Source organism: Mustelus asterias, chromosome 8 (genome assembly GCF_964213995.1).
Source record: "Mustelus asterias chromosome 8, sMusAst1.hap1.1, whole genome shotgun sequence".
NCBI classification, from domain to species: domain Eukaryota; kingdom Metazoa; phylum Chordata; class Chondrichthyes; order Carcharhiniformes; family Triakidae; genus Mustelus; species Mustelus asterias.
Window position 1 is genome coordinate 45,324,150 of NC_135808.1, and position 23,222 is coordinate 45,347,371.

Consider the following 23,222-nt stretch of genomic DNA (forward strand, 5'->3'; position numbering starts at 1 on the left):
TCAACTGTAGAATCTCCCTGTTCCGAGCCTCACTTGCACTAGACACCGGGAGCAGTCCAGAGATTGCAACCCTGGAGGCCTTACTTTTTAGCCTAGCACCCAACTCCCTGAATTTCTTTTGTATCCCTCTATTCCCAGTCTGTTCATGAAAAAGAAGTGCAGGACAGGCATGTGCCTGTAAAAAGGAAGGATAGGAAAGGTAGGATTCGAGAGCCATGGATAACCAGGGAAATTGTGGGTCTAATCAAAAATAAAAAAGAGGTATACATGAGGTCCAGGCAGCTAAAAACAGATGGAGCACTGGAGGAATACAGAGCAAGTAGAAAAGAACTCAAACAGGGACTTTGAAGGGCAAAAAGGGGTCACGAAATGTCCTTGGCAGACAGGATTAAGGTGAATCCTAAGGCATTTTATCCATCCGTTCGGAAAAAGGGGGTTGTTAGGGAAAGAATCGGACCTCTCAGGGACAAAGGAGGGGAATTATGCTTAGAACCAAAGGAAGTAGGTGAGATCCTAAACGAATACTTTGCATCAGTATTCACAAAGGAGAGGGACATGTTGACTGGTATTGTCTCAGAGAGATGTGTTGACCCGTTCGAAAAATTCTCAATTACAAGGGAGGAAGTGTTAGGTTTTTTAGGAAACATTAAGACAGACAAATCTTTAGGGCCAGATGGCATCTATCCGAGACTCCTCAGGGAGGCGAGAGATGCAATTGCTGGGCCTCTAACAGAAATCTTTGTCTCTTCACTGGACACAGGTGAGGTCCCAGAGGATTGGAGGATAGCAAATGTGGTCCCGTTATTTAAGAAGGGTAGCAAGGATAACCCGGGTAATTATAGGTCGGTGAGCTTGATGTCTGTGGTAGGGAAGTTGTTGGAGAAGATTCTGAGAGATAGGATATATGCGCATTTAGAACTGAATAATCTCATTAGCGATAGAGAGCATGGTTTTGTATGAGGGAGGTCAAGCTTCACAAATTTGGTTGAGTGTTTTGAGGAGGTGACAAAAATGATTGACGAGGGAAGGGCCGTGGATGTCGTCTATATGGATTTTAGTAAAGCGTTTGACAAGGTCCCTCATGGCAGGCTGGTGCAAAAGGTTAAATCTCACCGGATAAAAGGTGAGCTAGCTAGATGGGTGGAGAACTGGCTTAGTCATAGAAGTCATGATGTGGAGATGCCGGCGTTGGACTGGGGTAAGCACAATAAGAAGTCTCACAACACCAGGTTAAAGTCCAACAACCCTATTGCTACCAAATAAACCTGTTGGACTTTAACCTGGTGTTGTGAGACTTCTTACTTAGTCATAGAAGACAGAGGGTAGCAGTGGAGGGGTCGTTTTCCGGTTGGAGGTCTGTGACTCGTGGTGTTCCGCAGGGCTCTGTACTGGGACCTCTGCTGTTTGTGATATATATAAATGATTTGGAGGAAGATGTAACTGGTGTGATCAGTAAGTTTGCGGACGACACGAAGATTGCTGGAGTTGCGGATAGTGGTGAACATTGTCAGAGAATACAGCAGGATATAGCTAGGCTGGAACATTGGGCGGAGAAATGGCAGATGGAATTTAATCCAGATAAATGCGAAGTGATGCATTTCGGTAGATCTAATGTAAGGGGGAGCTATACAATAAATGGCAGAACCATCAGGAGTACAGACACACAGAGGGACCTGGGTGTACAAGTCCACAGATCCTTAAAGGTGGCAGCACAGGTGGAAAGGGTGGTGAAGAAGGCATATGGCATGCTTGCCTTTATTGGATGGGGCATAGAATATAAAAGTTGGCGTATGATGTTACAGCTGTATAGAACGATGGTTAGGCCACATTTGGAATACTGCGTCCAGTTCTGGTCGCCGCACTAGTAGAAGGACGTGGAGGCTTTGGAGAGAGTACAGAGAAGGTTTACCAGGATGTTGTCTTAGCTATGAGGAGAGATTGGGTAAACTGGGGTTGTTCTCCCTGGAAAGACGGAGGATGAGGGGTGACCTAATAGAGGTGTATAAAATTATGAAGGGCATAGATAGTGAACAGTGGGAAGCTTTTTCCCCCAAGTCGGAGGTGACAAACACAAGGGGTCACAGGTTCAAGGTGAGGGGGGGCAAGGTTCAACACAGATGTCAGGGGGACGTATTTTACACAGAGGGTGGTGGGGGCCTGGAATGCACTGCCAAGCAAGGTGATTGAGGCGGACACGCTGGGATAGTTTAAGACTTATCTCGATAACCACATGAACAGACTGAGAATAGAGGGATACAAAAGAATTGTCGAGTGGGCACATGAGCGGCGCAAGCTTGGAGGGCCGAAGGGCCTGTTCCTGTGCTGTTTTGTTCTTTGAATCCCACGCAGACACCGGAAGAATGTGCAAGCTCCACACAGGCAGTGACCCGAGGCCGGAATTGAACCTAGGTCCCTGGCGCTGTGAGGCAGCAGTGCTAACCATTGATATTTTTCTCCACTGACAAATGAGGGATCTTGTATGATAAAACAAACTTTATTTAATAATAGTGTTTTTACAATATCTCTAACAAATGAAATAACTATTAACAGTTGAACAATATGTAAAAATGAAAAGACGACTTCAATTTCCAATTAAGCACTGTTTCCGTTCCAAATCAGCAACATTCTTACAGATTCAAAAGCCACTTAAATACCATTCGCAAGTATAAATATATTTGCTATAATGAGTGGAAATAGCCTTGAAGCTTGGAGAGAGAGCAGCTTGTAGAACACCTCTATCTTGAAACAAATCCCAGGCAGAATTGAAAGGTTGTTTCTCTGCAACCGACTTAGTTCCTCATTAACCACATAATCTTGCCTCCCGAAACCCATATTTTTTGTGTAAACAAAGTCTATTTGTTCTATCTTAGTAAACACTACATGGCTAAAATGAGTAATTATCCTGCTCTCCCAGCATCTGAGCTGTATTTCCTCCAGACATACAGACTACCTGCAGCATAAAGCTGAATTTTCAACACAAAAAAACTGCATCAATAGCAATATCAAAGAAAATTACAGCGCAGGAACAGACCCTTCGGCCCTCCAATGCTGCCCAATTGAACTAAAACCCCCTACCCTTCCGGGCACCATATCCCTCTATTCCCATTATTATCACAGAACACTCTCCACCTGGATGAGTGCAGCTCAAACAAGACTCATGAAACTCAATACCAACTAGGATAAAGCAGCCTGCTTGATTGGCACCCCACCACAAATATTCACTCCCTCCACCACTGATGCACAGTGGCAGCCGAGTGTCCCATCTGCAAGATGCACTGCAGCAACTTGTCAAGGCTCCTTCAACTTTACCTTCCAAACCTGTGACCTTTGCCACTTGAAGAACAAGGGCAGCAGATACCTATAGTCCATAGAATCCCTACAGTACAGACTTCTATCCGTGGTCCACATGTTCCCCTCCAAGCCAATCACCGTCCTGATTTGAAAATAGATAGGGCGGCACGGTAGTGCAGTGGTTAGCACTGCTGCTTCACAGCTCCAGGGACCTGGGTTCGATTCCCGGCTTGGGTCACTGTCTGTGTGGAGTTTGCACATTCTCCTCGTGTCTGCGTGGGTTTCCTCCGGGTGCTCCGGTTTCTTCCCACAGTCCAAAGATGCGCGGGTTAGGTTGATTGGCCATACTAAAATTGCCCTTAGTGTCCTGAGATGCCTAGGTTAAAGGGATTAGTGGGTAAATATGTAGGGATATGGGGGTAAGGCCTGGGTAGGATTGTGGTCGGTGCAGACTTGATGGGCCGAATGGCCTCTTTCTGTACTGTAGGGATTCTATGATATCCCTGTTCCTTCACTGTTGCTGTGTCAAAATCTTGGAGCACTCTCCCAAACAGCACTGGGTGTAGCTACACCACATGGATCACAGTGGTTCAAGAAAGCAATTTGGGGATATTAGGGATGGGCGATGAATACTGGCCGAGCCACATTCCGTGAAAGAATTTTAAAATCATTTGGCTTAATCCTGGCAATGGAAGTGACCTTTGCTTGCATGTCTTCAGAAGTGAATTTACTGGAAAACATCAATTTACTGAAGAGTTTCATTGGTTAAGCAGGTTTCTGATCCATTGTCATCTCATTATAGTCACTCTATTACACCATACACTTGTCTAGATCTTGCCAGAACTGTTATTTCACAATCTTTATAGTGCAGAGTCTTTTTGGCCCATCGAGTCTGCACTGACTCTTTGAAAGAACAATCTACCTCGTTCACTCCCTGCTTTATCCCTGTAATCTTACACGTTTCTCCTTTTCAGATAGCAATCAAATTCGTTTTTGAATATCTCAATTAAACTTGCCAACACCGGGCTCTCAGGAAGTTCGTTCCAGACTCCAGATACCTACTGGGTGAAAATATTTTTCCTCACATCACTTCGACTCCTTTGCCCATTATAAAGTCATAGCGGTATACAGCATGGAAATAGGCTCTTAGGCCCAACTTGTCCATGCCACCCTTTTTGTTTACAACTAAGCTCGTACCAATTGCCCAAGTTTGGCCCATATCCCTCTTTTTCCATCTTACCCATGTAACTGTCTAAATGCTTATTAAAAGACACAATTGTACCCGCCTCTACTACTACCTTTGGCAGCTCGTTCCAGGCACTCACCACCCTCTGTGTGGAAAAAAATTGCCCCTCTGGACCCTTTTGTAACTCTCCCCTCTCAACTTAAACCTATGCCCTCGAGTTTTAGGCTCTCCTATCTTTGGGAAACGATGTTGTCTATCTACCTTATCTATGCCCTTATTATTTGATAGACCTCGATAAGATCATCCCAAAGCTTCCAATGCTGCAGGGGAAAAACAAGTCAGTGTATCCAGCCTCTCCTTATAACTCAAACCATCAAGTCCCGGTAGCATCCTAGTAGATCTTTTCTGCACTCTTTCTAGTTTAATAATATCCTTTCGATAATAGGGTGACCAGAACTGTACACAGTATTCCAAGTGTAGCCCTACCAATGTCTTGTACAACTCCAATAAGACGTCCCAACTCCTATATTCAATGTTCTGACCAATGAAACCAAGCGTGCTGAATGCCGCCTTCACCACCCTGTCCACCTGTGCCTCCACTTTCAAGGGGCTATGAGCCTGTATCCCTAGATCTCTTTGTTCTGTAACTCTCCCCAACGCCTTACCATTAACTGAGTAAGTCCTGCTGTGGTTCGATCTACCGAAATACATCACCTCACATTTATCTAAATTAAATTCCATCTGCCATTCATCTGCTCAGTGGCCCAATTGATCAAGCTCCCATTGCAATCCTAGATAACCTCCTTCACTGTCCACTATACCACCAATCTTGGTGTCACCTACAAACTTACTAACCATGCCTCCTATATTCTCATCCAAATCATTAATATAAATGACAAATAACAATGGACCCAGCACTGATCCCTGAGGCACACCGGTGGTCACAGGCCTCCAGTTTGAAAAACAACCCTCTACAACCACCCTCTGGCTTCCGTCATCAAGCCTATTTTGTGTCCATTCAGCTACCTCACTCTGGATCCCGTGAGATTTAACCTTTTGCAACAACCTATCATCCGTTACCTTGTCAAAGGCCTTGCTGAAGTCCATGCAAACAACATCAAGTGCACTGCCCTCATCTACCTTCTGGGGTTACCCCTTCAAAAAACTCAAATTTGTGAGACATGATTTTCCACACTCAAAACTAAGCTGACTGTCCCTAATCAGTCCTTGCCTCTCTAAATGCCTGTGGATCCTGTATTTTGGAATACCTTGTGACAACTTAGCCACTATAGACGTTAGGCTCATCGGCCTAGGCTTTTCCCTTCAGTCCTTTCTTAAACAAAGGGACATTTCGAATGTGCCTTTGTTTAAGAAGGCATCTGTTAATCGAGAATCTTAGCTTGAAGGGGAACGGTTTCTCTTTATTTACTTTGTCCATACCCTTGGGATCTTGAATACCTCTTATCTTATCCAAGGAAAACAGACCCAATCTCTCCTCAGAGCTGCAGTTCTTCACCCCTGGAATCATTTTTGTGAATCTCCTTTGTATTCTCTCCGACATCTCCACATCCTTCCTCAAGTATATTGCCCAGAACTGGGTGCAGTCTCCAGATAAGGTCTAAATCGTGTCTTGTCCTAATTCAACATCTTGTACTCAATGGCTCTATTAATAAAACCTAGGATACCATCCGCTTATTATCTGCTCTCTCAACATTCCCTGCCTCCTTCAATGACTTATGTACATGTACTCTGCGGTCCCTCTGTCCCTACATCTCCTTTAGAGTTTCTCCCTTTGTTTAATCCTGTATCTCCACACACTTCCTGCAAAAATGAATCATCTCTCATTACTCTGCATTGAACTTCAACTGCCAAGATAATCCTCATTTCAGTTGACAATGCTTCCAATCTTTGTATCATGTGCAAATTTTAAAATCATACCCGAAACACCACAGTTTAAGTCATTAATATACGTCAGGAAGAACAAGGATCTCAACACTGACCCTTGGGGAATTCCCCTACAAACCTTGTTGCAATCTGAGAAAAGAACTATATATCACTACTCTTTGTTTCCTATAATTCAGCCAATTTCTCATCCAAGTGCTACTATCCCATTTATTCCATGAGCTCCATGTTACTCACAGGTGTGTGTAACACTGTATCAAATACTTTTTGAAAATACACATACACCAAATCAGCAGCATTGCCGTTATCAATCTTCTCTGTTACCATCTCAAAAGATCTAAACATGATGCTCTCTTAATGGACCCATGCTTAATAATCCATTACCTGTCTAAGTGACTATTGATATGGTTCCGAACTACAGTTTGCAGAAGTTTCCCTACCACTGGATTCAAACTGACTGGTCTGTAGTTCGGCACTATCCTTGCACCACTTTTTGAACAAGGGTGTAATGTTCACAATTCTCCAATCCTCTGGCACCACCCATGTGTCTATGGAAGAATTGAAGATTATCACCAGTGTCTCTGACATTTCCACACTCATTCGAAGATACTGAGGGAGGTATCTCATCTGGTCCTTGGTACCTTAACAATTTTAAGTAAAGATAACCTTTCTAACACCACCACCTCTTTTTCAATTATCAGTTCCTTGAATGTACCAGCTACCTTCTCTGTCATTTCTGTCTGGATAGCATCCTCTTCTTTTGTAAAGACAAGTGCAAAGTAGTCATTTCGTACCTCAACTGTGTTTCCTGCCTCCACATGCAAGTCTCCTATTTATTCCTATTCTGGCCCTACTTTTTCATAGAATCGTACAGTGCAGAAGAGGCCTTTGGCCATCGAGTCTGCACCGACATGTGCGAAACAACTGAACTCCCACCTAACCCCATTTACCAGCACTTAGCTCATAGCCCTGAATGTTATGATGTGTCAAGTGCTCATCCAGGTACTTTTCAAAGGATGTGAAGCAACTCAACCTACCACCCTCCCAAGCAGCGCATTCCAGACCGTCACCACCCTCTGGGTAAAAACATTTTTCCTCAAATCCCACCCCCAAACCTCCTGCCCCTCACCTTGAACCTATGTCCCCTCATGACTGACCCTTCAACTAAGGGGAACAGCTGCTCCTTATCCAATCTGTTCCTGTTCCTCATAACCTTGTACACCTCGATCAGGTCCCCCTCAGTCTTCTCTGCTCCTTCAAAAACAACCCAAACTTGCGCAACCTCTCTCCATAACTTAAATGTTCCATCCCAGGCAGAAATCTGGTGAATCTCCTGTGCACCCCCTCCAGTGCAATCACATCCTTTTGATAATGTGGCGACCAGAACCGCACACTCTACTCTAGTTGAGGCCTCACTGAAGTTCTGTACAACTCCAACATAACTTCCCTGCTTTTGTAATCTATCCCTTGATTGATGTGTCTTTTTCACCACCCTACTAACATGACCTTCCGCCTTCAGAGATTGTGGTCAAACTTCCTTGTATAATTTGTCAAATTACTCCTTCCACGTGTATTACCTCTTACTTTTCAGGGTTAAATTCCATCTGTCACCTATCTGTCCATTTGACTATTCTGTCTATATCTTCCTCACTGTTAACCACCCGCCCAATCTTTGTGTCATTTGCAAACCTATTAATACAACTGCCACATCGTCATCTATGTTGTTTATATAAATGATGAATAATAGGGGACTCAACACAGATTCCTGTGGTACACCACTGGACATTGACTTCCAGTTACTGAAGCAGCCCCTCTGTCTCCCACAATTGAACCAATTTTGAATCCGTTTTATCAAATTACTGTATATCCATATAAACTACTTCGTGTGTACTACCCTCATCTGCACACCTGGTCACCTCAAAAAATTCATATTTGTTGGGCATGAACTTCCTCTGATGAAACCATGCTGACGATCCCTGATCTTTCTTTTACCACCTTTTTATTATTATGCTTATTCCACCTTGGGATTCCCTTTTATGTTGACTGCCAGTCTCTTTTTATGCTTTGTCCTTACTTTTCTGCTTAGCTCTTTCACTTCGCCTCTGCTCCTTCGATATTCAGCCTAAATCTCCATTGTATTTTTTAACATGATATCTGTTGTACGTGCAGCTCTTCTTTATCATCATTGCTTCTCTATCTCTGTCATCCAGGGTGTTCCAGATTTATTTGTCCTACCTTCTTCTACAGAATATACCTCTTATCGTCACTTTGCACTATTCCTATCCCAGTCTATATTTGGATAATTGAAGTCCCCATTATATTTATTCTATCATTCTTACACCTCTCGTAATTTCTTTGCAAATGTGTTGTCTACTTAACCTCTCACTAGTTGGTGGTCCACATCCTACACCGATCAATGATATGCAGCTTTTCATTCCTTACCTCTTGCCTGAGAGATTCTGTCATTGACCCCTCTGGAGCATCCTCGTTCTCTCGTACTGTATTATGAAGCGGAGGTTAATAACCCCCTCTGAGAACTAGCACTTAACCACTCAGAGTGGAGATGCCGGCGTTGGACAGAAGTGGGGACCAGGTTGGAGTCCAACTGGTTTATTTGGTATCACTCCTATATCAGGTGAGTGAAAACGCGATAGACTCACCTGATGAAGGAGCAACGCTCCGAAAGCTCATGATATCAAATGAACCTGTTGGACTTTAATCTGGTGTTGTGAGACTTCTTACTGTATTCAGAGTACCTCGCCTCATAATCAGTTAAGGTGAGTGTGAAGTGGTAATATCTATTCTCCAGCAACTTTTAGTGGTTAAATCAAAATAACTTCCTGACACATCATCTAAAATCAACAAGGAACAATTTATCTAACTAACAGTGAACAAGTTAACCAAACTATTAACAAACCAAATAAAACACTATTCTAATGGAATACTGTTCAGATAAATACATTTCCCACTTATTGACAAATCTGCCGATTGTCTCTCCTCTCTCACTATTTTGAATCTGATGACTATCTCTTTTTTGAAAGCTCTAATACAGATAGGAAATATACTAAATGGCAGAACCCTTAAGAGTATTGATAGGCAGAGGGATCTAGCTGTACAGGTACACAGGTCACTGAAAATGTCAACGTAGGAGGAGAAGGAGTCAAGAAGGCATACGACATGCTTGCCTTCATCAGCCCCGGCATTGAATTTAATAATTGGCAGCTTTATAGATCCTGAGTTAGGCCACACTTGGAATATAGTGTTCAATTGTGGTCGCCACACTAGCAGAAGGATGTGGAGGCTTTGGAGAGGGTACAGAAAAGATTTACCAGGATGTTGCCTGGTATGGAGGGCATGAGCTATGAGGAGAGGTTAGAGAAACTTGGTTTGTTCTCACTGGAACGACGGAGGTTGAGGGGCAGCCTGATAGAAGTCTACAAGATTGAGGGGCATGGACAGAGTGGATAGTCAGAAGCTTTTTCCCAGTGTGGAAGAGTCATATACGAGGGGGCATAGGTTTAAGGTACGAAGGGCAAGGTTTAAAGTAGATGTACGATGCAAGTTTTTTTACACAGAGGGTGGTGGATGCCTGAAACTCGCTGCCAGGGAAAGTAGTAAGGGGCGTCTTGACAAATACATGACCATAAGACCATAAGACTAGGATGGGAAAAGAGGGATACGGTCCCTGGAAGGGCAAGAGGTTTTACTTCAGTCAGGCAGCATAGTTGGTGGAGGCTTGGAGGGCCGAAGGGCCTGTTTCTGTGCTGCAATTTCTTTGGTTTCTTTGTTCTTTGACTTCTCTCCTCTTGCTGTTTTCAATCATCCGACTGTTTCTCCACTCGCTCTATATTCAGCATCCCGACTGCTTCGCCCCTCAGCCTGTATTCGATTTGCCAACTGGCTCTCACTGGAAGCTGTTTCCAATCTCCTGATTGCCTCTCCACTCATCGTCATCCTGACATTCTTCAATCTCCTGACTGTCTCTCCACTCTCCCTGTTTTCAGTCTCCCGTCTGCCTCACCTCTCATCCTGTAGTCAGTCTCTTGACTGCCTCTCCTCTTGAGCTCCTGTCTCATTGAGCCTGCACCTACAATGATCCCACCCAGGCCCTGTCCCTGTAACCCCACGTATTTACCCTGTTGTTCCCCCTGACACTAAGGGACAATTTAGCTTGGCCATTCAACATGAGCCGCACATCTTGAGTGTGGGAAGAAACCAAAGCACCCGGAGGAAACTCACACAGACACAGGGAGAATGTGCAAAATCTACACACAGTCACCTAAGGCTGGAATTGAACCCAGTTCCCTGGTACTGTGAAGCTAACCACTGTACTAACCACTGTGCCACATGACTCCCATTTCCTCTCCTGCTGTTTTCAATCTCCTGACTGCATCTCCTTTCAAGCTGTGTTCAATCTCCCAATTGTCTCTTCTCGCACTGTTTTCTACCTCCTGACTGTCTCTTCTCTTGCTATTTTCAATCTTGACTGTGTCTTCAATCATGCTGTTTAAATCTCCCGACTACCTCTCCTTGGTACTAGGAAATCTCCCGACTACCTTGGTACTGGGAAATGAACCGGGCCAAGTGTTAGATTTGGTTGTGGGAGAGCACTTTGGAGATAGTGACCACAATTCGGTGTCTTTTGTTATTGCAATGGAGAGGGATAGGGCCGTACGGCAGGGCAAGGTTTACAATTGGGGGAGAGGGAATTATGATGCGATTAGGCAAGAATTAGGGGGCATAAGTTGGGAACAGAAACTGTCAGGGAAAGGAACGAATGAAAAGTGGAACTTTTTCAAGGAACAAATACTGGGTGTCCTTGATAGGTATGTCCCTGTCAGGCAGGGAGGAAATGGCCGAGTGAGGGAACCATGGTTCACGAAAGAGGTGGAATGTCTTGTGAAAAGGAAGAGGGAAGCTTATGTCGGGATGAGGAAACAAGGTTCAGATGGCTCGATTGAGGGTTACAAGTTAGCAAGGAATGAGCTGAAAAAGGGGCTGAGGAGAGCTCGGAGGGGACATGAGAAGTCCTTGGCGGGTCGGATCAAGGAAAACCCCAAGGCTTTTTACTCTTATGTGAGGAAGAAAAGAATGACCAGGGTGAGGTTAGGGCCGGTCAAGGACAGTAGTGGGAACGTGTGTATGGAGTCAGTGGAGATAAGCGAGGTGATGAATGAATACTTTTCTTCAGTGTTCACCAAGGAGAGGGGCCATGTTTTTGAGGAAGTGAAGGTGTTACAGGCTAATAGGCTGGAGGAAATAGATGTTCGGAGGGAGGATGTCCTGGCAGTTTTGAATAAACTGAAGGTCGATAAGTCCCCTGGGCCTGATGAAATATATCCTAGGATTCTTTGGGAGGCAAGGGATGAGATTGCAGATCTTTGGGTCCTCGCTGTCCACGGGGATGGTGCCAGAGGACTGGAGAGTGGCGAATGTTGTTCCTCTGTTTAAGAAAGGGAATAGAAATGACCCTGGTAATTATAGACCGGTTAGTCTTACTTCGGTGGTTGGTAAATTGATGGAAAAGGTCCTTCGGGATGGGATTTACGACCATTTAGAAAGATGCGGATTAATCCGGGATAGTCAGCACGGATTCGTGAAGGGCAAGTCGTGCCTCACAAATTTGATTGAATTTTTTGAGGAGGTAACTAAGTGTGTTGATGAAGGTAGGGCAGTTGATGTCATATACATGGATTTTAGTAAGGCGTTTGATCAGGTCCCCCATGGTCGGCTTATGATGAAAGTGAGGAGGTGTGGGATAGAGGGAAAGTTGGCCGATTGGATAGGTAACTGGCTGTCTGATCGAAGACAGAGGGTGGTGGTGGATGGAAAATTTTCGGACTGGAGGCAGGTTGCTAGCGGAGTGCCACAGGGATCAGTGCTTGGTCCTCTGTTCTTTGTGATTTTTATTAATGACTTAGAGGAGGGGGCTGAAGGGTGGATCAGTAAATTTGCTGATGACACCAAGATTGGTGGAGTAGTGGATGAGGTGGAGGGCTGTTGTAGGCTGCAAAGAGACATAGATAGGATGCAAAGCTGGGCTGAAAAATGGCAAATGGAGTTTAACCCTGATAAATGTGAGGTGATTCATTTTGGTAGGACTAATTTAAATGTGGATTACAGGGTCAAAGGTAGGGTTCTGAAGACTGTGGAGGAACAGAGAGATCTTGGGGTCCATATCCACAGATCTCCAAAGGTTGCCACTCAAGTGGATAGAGCTGTGAAGAAGGCCTATAGTGTGTTAGCTTTTATTAACAGGGGGTTGGAGTTTAAGAGCCGTGGGGTTATGCTGCAGCTGTACAGGACCTTGGTGAGACCACATTTGGAATATTGTGTGCAGTTCTGGTCACCTCACTATAAGAAGGATGTGGAAGCGCTGGAAAGAGTGCAGAGGATATTTACCAGGATGCTGCCTGGTTTGGAGGGTAGGTCTTATGAGGAAAGGTTGAGGGAGCTAGGGCTGTTCTCTCTGGAGCGGAGGAGGCTGAGGGGAGACTTAATAGAGGTTTATAAAATGATGAAGGGGATAGATAGAGTGAACGTTCAAAGACTATTTCCTCGGGTGGATGGAGCTATTCCAAGGGGGCATAACTATAGGGTTCGTGGTGGGAGATATAGGAAGGATATCAGAGGTAGGTTCTTTACGCAGAGAGTGGTTGGGGTGTGGAATGGACTGCCTGCAGTGATAGTGGAGTCAGACACTTCAGGAACATTTAAGCGGTTATTGGATAGGCACATGGAGCACACCAGGATGATAGGGAGTGGGATAGCTTGATTTTGGTTTCAGATAAAGCTCGGCACAACATCGTGGGCCGAAGGGCCTGTTCTGTGCTGTACTGTTCTATGTTCTCCACTCGCTGTTTTCAATCTCCTGATATCTCATCACTCACGCACTTTTTTCAATCTCCAGACTGCCGCTCGACTCTCGTTGTTTCCAATTTCCCAGCTGTCTCTCCTCTTGGGCTGTTTTCAATCTTGCGACTGTCTCTCCTCTCGCCCTGCTTTGAATCACTCAGCTGTCTTTTGTCGAGTGCTGTTTTTATTGTCCTGACATACAATGTAAGGCGAAGAATTTGGACTGATGCATTTTATTACACATTGCAGATGAAACCAGATCAGTCAATCAACTGGAAGAATTTCAGGAGTGCCTTTCAAAGTTTACACGATACAGCTCTGTGAGACCTCTGGCCACCCTCTCCTATGCCAATGACTTGTACAATGGTTCAAGTATTGTATCAAGGTGAGACACGGCAATGCTTTGAAATGTTTTTCGAATTGGGAACTCTGTACCTGTTTGTAGGATGGGATTAATCCTGAGAGTGGTCATACTGAAGTTAGCAGTCGCAGCGTCCACACATGGTAGGTTATAGTCTCTGGTCGACTCCTGTTGTTTTTAGATCTTGACTGATCCTTGCTGATGATTCATCCACATCATTAACAGTTGTGTTCATTGTTTGAGTCCACCATCCTCTTTCACTTCAAGTCCGTGGAATGGGACTGCTTTTCCTTTGTTCCTTTCTATCTATTCAGTCGTAACCTGCAATAACTTCTTTCTGCCTATTTCCGTACTGTTCACTCAGCTGTCTGAGTATGTATCCTTGGACTCCTTCATGTCCACATCTATACTGCTCCTGGATTATCTGAAAGCACAACTTTCATTTCCTCGAGTACACGAATGACACTGAGCTCTCACCATCATCCCTCCATTTTTCTACTATCTCAAAGTGTCGAGACTGCTTCTCTGACATTCCAGCCCCTCATCAGCAGAAAATCCTCTCAACAAATTGGGATAAACTTAGTGTTTTCAGCCCCTTCTGTAATCTCTGCTCCCTCGCCCCAGGACCGAGATGAGGAAGAACTAGTTCACTCAGAGTTGTGAACCTGTGGAATTCTTTACCTCACAAAGCTGTTGGGATCAGTTCATAAGATACGTTCGAGAGGGAGCTTGCAGCTGAAGGGATCCAGGTAATGGAGAGAAAGCGGGAGTGGGATACTGAAAGTAAATAATCAGCCATGATATTGAATGGTGGTGTAGGCTCAAAGGGCCAAAAAGCCCTGCACCTATTTTCTATGTTTCGCCCCATGTTCTCTTCCCCTCCCTGGCAACTGTCCAAGCCTGAAGCAGATTCTTCATTTTGTGTTGTATTTGACCCCAAATGTTAAAAGGCTGGTAAAAGCAGTAGGGACCTAAAAGGGAATTTGCACATAGAAGCAGGGGGCATGGCTGAGGTATTAAATGAACACTTTGCATCCATCTTTGCCAAGGAGGTAGATACGACCCAGGACATGGCAACAGACAAGGAAACTGTCTGGAGAATGGTTTAAAATTGATAAGGAGGAAGTGTTGAATAGACTGGTGCTGAAAGTTGATAAGGCACTGGGACTGGATGAAATACGTCCAAGGATATTGAAGGAAGTCAGAATGGAAATTGCAGGGACGTTGGCCATTATCTTCTAGTCTTCTCTAGATTCAAGGGAGGTACCAGAGGATTGGAGAATTGCAAATGTTGCACCCTTGTTCAAATAAGGTTGTAAGGCTTAACAGACCAGTCAGTTTAACATCAGGAGAATTTCACAGTAACTTCATTGCAGTGTTAATGTAAGCCTTAATTGTGACTAATAAATAAACTTCAACAGTGGTGGGGAAGCTTCTATAAGTAATTATTTGGGATAGAATTTGGAGTCAAGTGGAATGTGAGTTAATTAGGAAAAACCAGCATCAATTTCTAACTCTAGCCGTGTTTAACTAATTTGCTGGAGTTTTTTGAGGAGGTAACAGAAAGGGTCGATAAGGGTAATACTGTTGATATGGTGTGCGTGGACTTTCAGAATATTTTTGATACAGGGCAACACAACAGACTTGAAAAGATATAGCTCGTAGAATTAAAAAAAACAGCAGCAATGTAGATACAAAATTGAAGAGAAGCAGAGAGTATTGATCAATGGATAATTTTCTATGTTGCTGGAGGCAAACTAGCACAGGAACAGGCCTTTCGGCCCACAATATTGTGCCAAACATGATGCCAAATTCAACTAATCCCTTCTACATGCCTTTGGTCCATATCCCTCTGTTCCTAGCATAATCATGTGCCAAATGGCCTTTTTCTGCACTGTAGGGTTTCTATGGTTTCTATCTAAAAGTCACTTAAACGTCCCATTCTATCTGCCTGCACCATCACCCATGGCAGCGCATTCCAGACACCTACCACTCTGTAAAAAATCTTGCCCTCCCATCTCCTTTGAACTTTCTCCCCCTCACCCAAAGTGCATTCGACATTTCAAATTTCAACTCTAGGAAAAAGATTCTGACTGTCAACCGTGCTGGTTCTGGAGCAGAAAGGGGAGGGGGGGGAGGCGTGAGCGGGGGAGAGCGGGTCATTCTGCTGCCCATGTCTTAACCTGCCCAAAGTCCTGTTTGTCTCTCACTCCTGTATTCATTGGCGTGCCAGTTGTGCATCAGCTCAATTTGAAAATTTCTATCCTTGTTTTCATATCATTCCGCTCAAGAAATAGAAGCAGTGCCTTGAAGCCTGTCCCAACCATTCAATACGATCAAGGCTGATCTATGCCAGCCTCAGCTCCTTTTCTGTGCCATTTCCGCTAACCCTCTTCCTCGATCTATCAAATAATTATCCACTTCAAATACGTCTAATAATCCAGCCTCCAACACCCCTTTGGGGTAGAGAATTCTTGGGGCCTCCCCCTCCCCCACTTTCTTTCCCCTACCCCACAATCTCCCCAGCCAATGAGCCTCACCCATTTGCACCTTTTCTTTTGTTATTCTTTAATGGCATGTGGGAGTCACTGGCATGGTCAAGATTTGTTGCCCATTCCTAATTGCCTTGACCTGAATCCACCACATCGCTGTCGGTTTGGAGTCACATGTAGGCCAGTCAAACTAAGAACCGCTGATTTCCTTCCTGAAAGGACATTGATGTACCCGATGGGTTTTTTAACCACCAATGAGAATTTCATGGTCGCAATTACTGAAACCAAGTTTAATAATTGGATTTAAATTCCACCAGCCCAGTGTGGGATTTAAACCCAAGACCCCAGAGCATTATCCTGGGCATGTGGATTACTAGGTTTCCACCAGCATCTCCCTCTTGACCATTTCCGGTTTTACTTTCTCTCTGGTGGCCATGACATGGTCCTAATTTCTGAAATTCCCTCAAGGGTGGAATTCGCTACCACAGAAAGCAGTTGAGGCGAAAACATTATGTTTTCAAGAAGTCGTTATTTAACCCTTGGAACAAAAGGGATCAAAAGATATGGGGGGAAGGCAGGAACGGGATAATCAGCCATGATCATAATGAATGGTGGAGCAGGCTGAATGGCCTACTCCTCCTATTTCCTATGTTAAACCTCTCAACTACTTTTCTTGCTTAAGACCCTCCTCAAAATCTCTGAACCAACTGCCCTACTACCTCAATGTCCAATTGTGTTGAAGAATGCTACCTCTGAAATCGCTCAGACTTTGCACTTGTACTTTGTTAAAGCTGATCTGTAAATACAGTGACCCTTTCTGAATGTGATTGATTCTTTTACTCCACGCACAAGACTTCCTTGATGAAACTAATGTAATTTTCTTTGCAGCATTGAATTTGACAGAGATTGTGACTTCTTTGCCATTGCTGGTGTGACAAAGCGGATCAAGGTGTTTGAGTATGGGACTGTGATCCAGGATGCTGTGGACATTCACTATCCAGTCAATGAAATGACCTGCAACTCCAAAATCAGGTCAGAACATTCACTAATGCAAAAGCAAAATACTGCAGATGCTGCAAATTTGAACTCGAAACAGAAAATGCTGGAAGCACTCAGCGAGTGAGGTAGCATTTATGGAGAAAGTGTTAACATTCAGGTGTGTGATCTTCCATCAGAACAAAGTTAGAAACATGAGCAATATTGAGCAAATAAAAGGGGGGAGGGTGGGAAGAAGAACAAATGGGAAGATGTGTGATAAGATGGAAGTATAATGGTTAACGGGAAGCAAAGCAGCAGGTTAGCATGTGAGGAGGAAGTTTTTCAACTAGATTGAAAATTAGGGAAAAAAGTTAAAAGGAAGGAGAACTCAAGATGTTATTAATACAGGTGTTAGGATTCAAAAAGAAGATTCAAAAACCAACATAAGGGCACTTTACCTGAACGCTCGTAGCATTCGAAACAAGGTACATGAGTTGACAGACAAATCATCGTAAATGAGTAGAATTTAGTGACCATTACAAAGACATGGTTGCAGGATGCTCATGACTGGGGGTTAAATATCCAGGGGTATGAGACTATTCGGAAGGACAGACAGGAAGCTAAGGGAGGTGTTGTTGCTCTGATATTTAAGGATGACATCAGGGTGGCAGTGAGAGATGATGGGTTCTGTGGAGTAAAAGGTTGAATCCATTTGTGTGAAAGTTAGAAATAGTAAGGAGAAAAAGTAACTAATGGGCGTAGTCTATAGGCCGCCAAATAATAACATCATGGTGTGGTGAACAATAAACAAATAAATAACTAATGCATGTAAAAATGGTACGACAATTATCATGGGAGATTTAAATCTACATGTCGATTGGTCAAACCAGGTTGGTCAAGACAGTCTTGACGGAGAGTTCATTGAATGTCTCACCGATAGTTTCCTCAAACAATATGTAATGGCACCCATGAGGGAGCAAGCTATCCTAGACCTGGTCCTGTGCAATGAGACAGGAATAATTGAAGAGTTAGGAATCTTCTTGGAAGGAGTGATCACAGCATGGTTGAATTTAAAATACAGATGGAGTGTGAGAAGGTAAAATCCAATACCAATGTCTTGTGCTGAAACAAAGGAGACTACAGTAGGATGAGGGAGGAGATGGCTAAGGTAGACTGGGAGCAAAAACTTTATGCTGGGACAATTGAAGAACAGTGGAGGACTTTGGAAGTGATTTTTCACAGTGTTCAGCAAAAGTTTATACCACGAATAAGGACTATAGAAAAAGGGGTATAGTCAACCATGGGTCTCAAAGGAAATAAAGGCATACTAAGTGGCCTCACCATAACATTCCAACTCCTATACTCAATACTTCGATTTATAAAGGCCAATGTACCAAAAGCACTCTTTATGACCCTATCTACCTGTGACGCCACTTTTAGGGAATTATGTATCTGTATTCCCAGATCCCTCTGTTCTACTGTACTTTTCAGTGTCCTACCATTTACCTCGTATGTTCTACCTTGGTTTGTCCTTCCAAAGTGCAATACTTGTCTGCATTAAACTCCATCTGCCATTTTTCAGCCCATTTTTCTAGTTGGTCCAAATCCCTCTGCAAGCTTTGAAAACCTTCCTCACTGTCCACTACATCTCCAATCTTTGTATCATCAGCAAATTTGCTGATCCAATTTACCACATTATTATCTAGATCATTGATATAGATGACAAACAACAATGGACCCAGCACTGATCCCTGTGGCACACCACTCGTCACAGGCCTCCACTCAGAGAAGCAATCCTCCACAACCACTCTCTGGCTTCTTCTCCACATCGTTCTTCCATTGAGCCAATGTCTAATCCAGTTTACTACCTCTCCATGTATACCTAGCGACTGAACCTTCCTAACTAACCTCCCATGCGGGACCTTGTCAAAGGCCTTACTGAAGTCCATGTCGACAACATCCACTGCCTTCCCTTCATCCACTTTCCTGGTAACCTCCTCGAAAAACTCTCATAGATTGGTTAAACATGACCTACCACGCACAAAGCCATGTTGACTCTCCCTAATAAGTCCCTGTCTATCCAAATATTTGCAGATCCTATCTCTTAATACTCCTTCCAATAATTTACCTACTACTGACGTCAAACTTACCGGCCTATAATTTCCCGCATTACTTTTTGAGCCTTTTTTAAACAACGGAACAACATGAACTATCCTCCAATCAGCCGGCACCTCACCCGTGGATACCGACATTTTAAATATATCTGCCAGGGCCCCTGCAATTTCAACACTAGTCTCCTTCAAGGTCCGAGGGAATACCCTGTCCGGTCCTGGGGATTTATCTACTCTGATTTCATAGAATCATAGAAACCCTACAGTGCAGAAGGAGGCCATTCGGCCCATCGAGTCTGCACCGACCACAATCCCACCCAGGCCCTACCCCCACATATTTACCCGCTAATCCCTCTAACCTACGCATCCCAGGACTCTAAGAGGCAATTTTTAACCTGGCCAATCAACCTAACCCGCACATCTTTGGCCTGTGGGAGGAAACCGGAGCACCCGGAGGAAACCCACGCAGACACGAGGAGAATGTGCAAACTCCACACAGACAGTGACCCGAGCCGGGAATCGAACCCGGGACCCTGGAGCTGTGAAGCAGCAGTGCTAACCACTGTGCTACCGTGCCGCCTCAAGACAGCAAGCACCTTCTCCCCTTTAATCTGTATAGGTTCTACGACCTCCCTACTTGTTTGCCTTATTTCCACAGACTCCATGCCAGTTTCCTGAGTAAATACGGATGCAAAAAACCCACTTAATATCTCCCCCATTTCTTTTGGTTCCATACATAGCCGACCACTCTGATCTTCAAGAGGACCAATTTTATCCCTTACTATCCTTTTGCTCTTAATATACCTGTAGAAGCTCTTAGGATTATCCTTCACCTTGTCTGCCAAAGCAACCTCATGTCTTTTAGCCCTCCTGATTTCTTTCTTAAGTAGTTTCTTGCACTTTTTATACTCCTCAAGCATCTTATTTGCTCCCTGTTGCCTATACATGTCATACATCTCTCTCTTCTTTATCAGAGTTCCAATATCCCTCGAGAACGAAGGTTCCTTATCCACTTTGCCTTTAATCCTGACAGGAACATACAAACTCTGCACTCTCAAAATTTCTCCTTTGAAGGCCTCCCACTTACCATTCACATCCTTGCCAGAGAACAGCCTGTCCCAATCCACGCTTTTTAGATCCTTTCTCATTTCTTCAAATTTGACCTTTTTCCAGTTTAGAACCTCAACCCGAGGACCAGATTTATCTTTATCCATGATCAAGTTGAAAATAATAGTGTTATGATCACTGGAACCAAAGTGCTCCCCTACACACACTTCCGTCACTTGTCCTAACTCGTTTCCGAATAGGAGATCTAATATTGCATCCTGTCTAGTTGGTACCTCTATATATTGATTTAGAAAATTTTCCTGAACACATTTTACAAACTCTAACCCGTTTAGATCTTTAACAGTATGGGAGGCCCAATCTATATATGGAAAATTAAAATCCCCTACTATCACAACTTTGTTTCCTGCAGTTGTGAATTTGCTATTTCCCTGCCATCTCTTTTAGTACCCTGGGATGCATTCCAACAGAGCCAGGAAACTTGTCTACCTTTTCGCCCTATTAGCTTGCCCAACACCACTACTTGCGTGATAATGATCATTTCTAGGTCCTCACCTGCCATAGCCTTCTTGTCATCAATTTTTGGGATGTTATTTGTGTCTTCCACTGTGAAGACTGACCCAAAATACCTGTTCAATGCTTCGGCCATTTCCTCATTTCCCTTTATTGAATCCCCCTTCTCATCCTCTAAAGGACCAATGTTTACCTCAACCACTCTTTTTCGTTTTATATATTTGTGGAAAATTTTGCTATCTTTTTTTATATTCCAAGCTAGTTTACTCATAATCTTTTCTTCATAGCTTTTTTCATGGCTGCGAACTTTAAAGATTTCCCAATCCTCGAGCTTCCTACTAATCTTTGCCACTTTGTATGCCTTTATTCAGAGTTGGGAACCTGTGGTGAGGTTGTATAAGACACTGGTGAGGCCAATCTTGCCTGAAATGGCAGATGGAGTTTAATCCGGACAAATGTGAGGTAATGCATTTTGGAAGGCCTAATACAGATAGGGAAGTATACAGTAAATGGCAGAACCCTTAAGAATTTTGATAGGCAGAGGGATCTGGATGTACAGGTAGACAAGTCACTGAAAGTGGCAGTGCAGGTGGAGAAGTTAGGCAGGAAGGCATATGGCATGCTTGCCTTCATCGGCCGGGGCATTGAGTTTAAAAATTGGCAAAAGTCATATTGCAACTTTATAGAACCTTAGTTAGGCCGCACTTGGAATATAGTGTTCAATTCTGGTCGCCACACTACCAGAAAGATGTGGAGGCTTTGGAGATGGTACAGAAAAGATTTACCAGGATGCTGCCTGCTATGAAGGGAGGTTGGAGAAACTTGGTTTGTTCTCACTGGAACGATGGAGGTTGAGGGGCGACCTGCTAGAAGTCTACAAGATTATGAGGGACATGGACAGAGTGGATAGTCGGAAGCTTTTTCACAGGGTGGAAGAGTCAATTACTCGGGGACATAGATTTAAGGTGCGAGGGGCAAGGTTTAAAGGAGATGTACGAGGCAAGTTTTTTTTTTCACAGAGGGTAGGGGGTGCCTGGAACTCGCTGTCGAGGGAGATAGTGAAAGCAGATACGATAGTGAGTTTTAAGGGGCATCTGGACAAATACATGAATAGGATGGGAATGAGGGATATGGTCCCCGGAAGGGTAAGGGGTTTTAGTTCAGTCAGGCAGCATGGCTGGTGCAGGCTTGGCTGGCTGAAGGGCCTGTTCCTGTGCTGCAATTTTCTTTGTTCTTTGTAAATCAAATCAAAAGCAAACGTGAATCAACTGAAGGGGAACTTGAGAGTAGGGCCAGTAAGACTCAGACGAAGAGCAGGCAGAGTGTGGTTGCTGATCAAAGGAGACCTGGTGGACTGAAGTGCATTTGTTTCAATGCAAGAGGTGCAACAGGTAAGGCAGATGAAAATAGAGCTTAGATTCGCACTTGGAACGATGATATTGTTGCCATTGCAGAGACTTGGTTGAGGAAAGGACAGAATTGACAGCTTAATGTTCCAGGATACAGGCAGGATGAAGGGGATGTAAAAGGGGTGTGCAGTTGCACAACTGGTTAAGGAGAATATGGAGGGGCTTGGAGCTCCGAAAGCTTGTGTGGCTTTTGCTACCAAATAAACCTGTTGGACTTTAACCTGGTGTTGTTAAACTTCTTACTGTTCTTAAGGAGAATATCACAGCAGTACTGCGGTAGGACACCTCGGAGGGCTCATACAATGAGGTAATATAGAAACATAGAAGATAGGAACAGGAGGAGGCCATTTAGCCCTTCGAGCCTGCTCCGCCATTTATTACAATCATGGCTGATCATCCAACGCAGTAGCCTAATCCTGCTTTCTCCCCAAAACCTTTGATCCCATTCGCCCAAAGTGCTGTATCCAGCCACCTCTTGAATACATTCTATGTTTTGGCATCAACTACTTCCTATGATAATGAATTCTACAGACTCACCACTCTTTGGGTGAAGAAATGTCTCCTCACCTCCGTCCTAAATGGTCTACCCTGAATCCTCAGACTGTGACCCCCAATTCCTACACTTTCCCAGCATTGGGAATATCCTACCTGCACCTACCCTGTCTAGTCCTCTAAGAATTTTATAAGTCTCTATACCCCCCCCTGCCATTCGTCTGAACACCAGCCAAAACAATCGTAACCTAGTCAATCCTCTTGCATCAGTCCCACCATCTCCGGAATCAGCCTGGTAAACCTTCGCTGCACTCCCTCGAGAGCAAGAACATCCTTCCTCAGAAAAGGAGGCCAAAACTGCACACAATACTTTGGATGTGGCCTCACCAAGGCCTTGTATAATTGCAACAATACACCCGTGCTCCTATACTCGAAACCTCCTCGCAGGTTGGCCCTCGCAGTGAAGGCCAACATTTTGCCTTCTTTAGACCATTTGCCGCCTTTACTGGCTGCTGCATCTCCATGCTTATCTTCAGAGACTGGTGCCCAAGGACACCCAGGTCCCAC

The 23,222-nt window shown here is 44.2% G+C and overlaps 1 protein-coding gene across 2 annotated transcripts in view; it reads left to right on the top strand.

The window, feature by feature from the left end:
- Nucleotides 1-23,222, top strand: part of cop1 (COP1 E3 ubiquitin ligase) — a 304,266-nt gene that overhangs the window by 155,201 nt on the left and 125,843 nt on the right. For both annotated transcript variants that reach the window (XM_078217921.1, XM_078217922.1), the window contains exons 10-11: nt 13,484-13,619; nt 16,976-17,119. In XM_078217921.1, the coding sequence (XP_078074047.1) occupies nt 13,484-13,619; nt 16,976-17,119 (280 nt within the window). The remainder of the gene's footprint in view (nt 1-13,483; nt 13,620-16,975; nt 17,120-23,222) is intronic.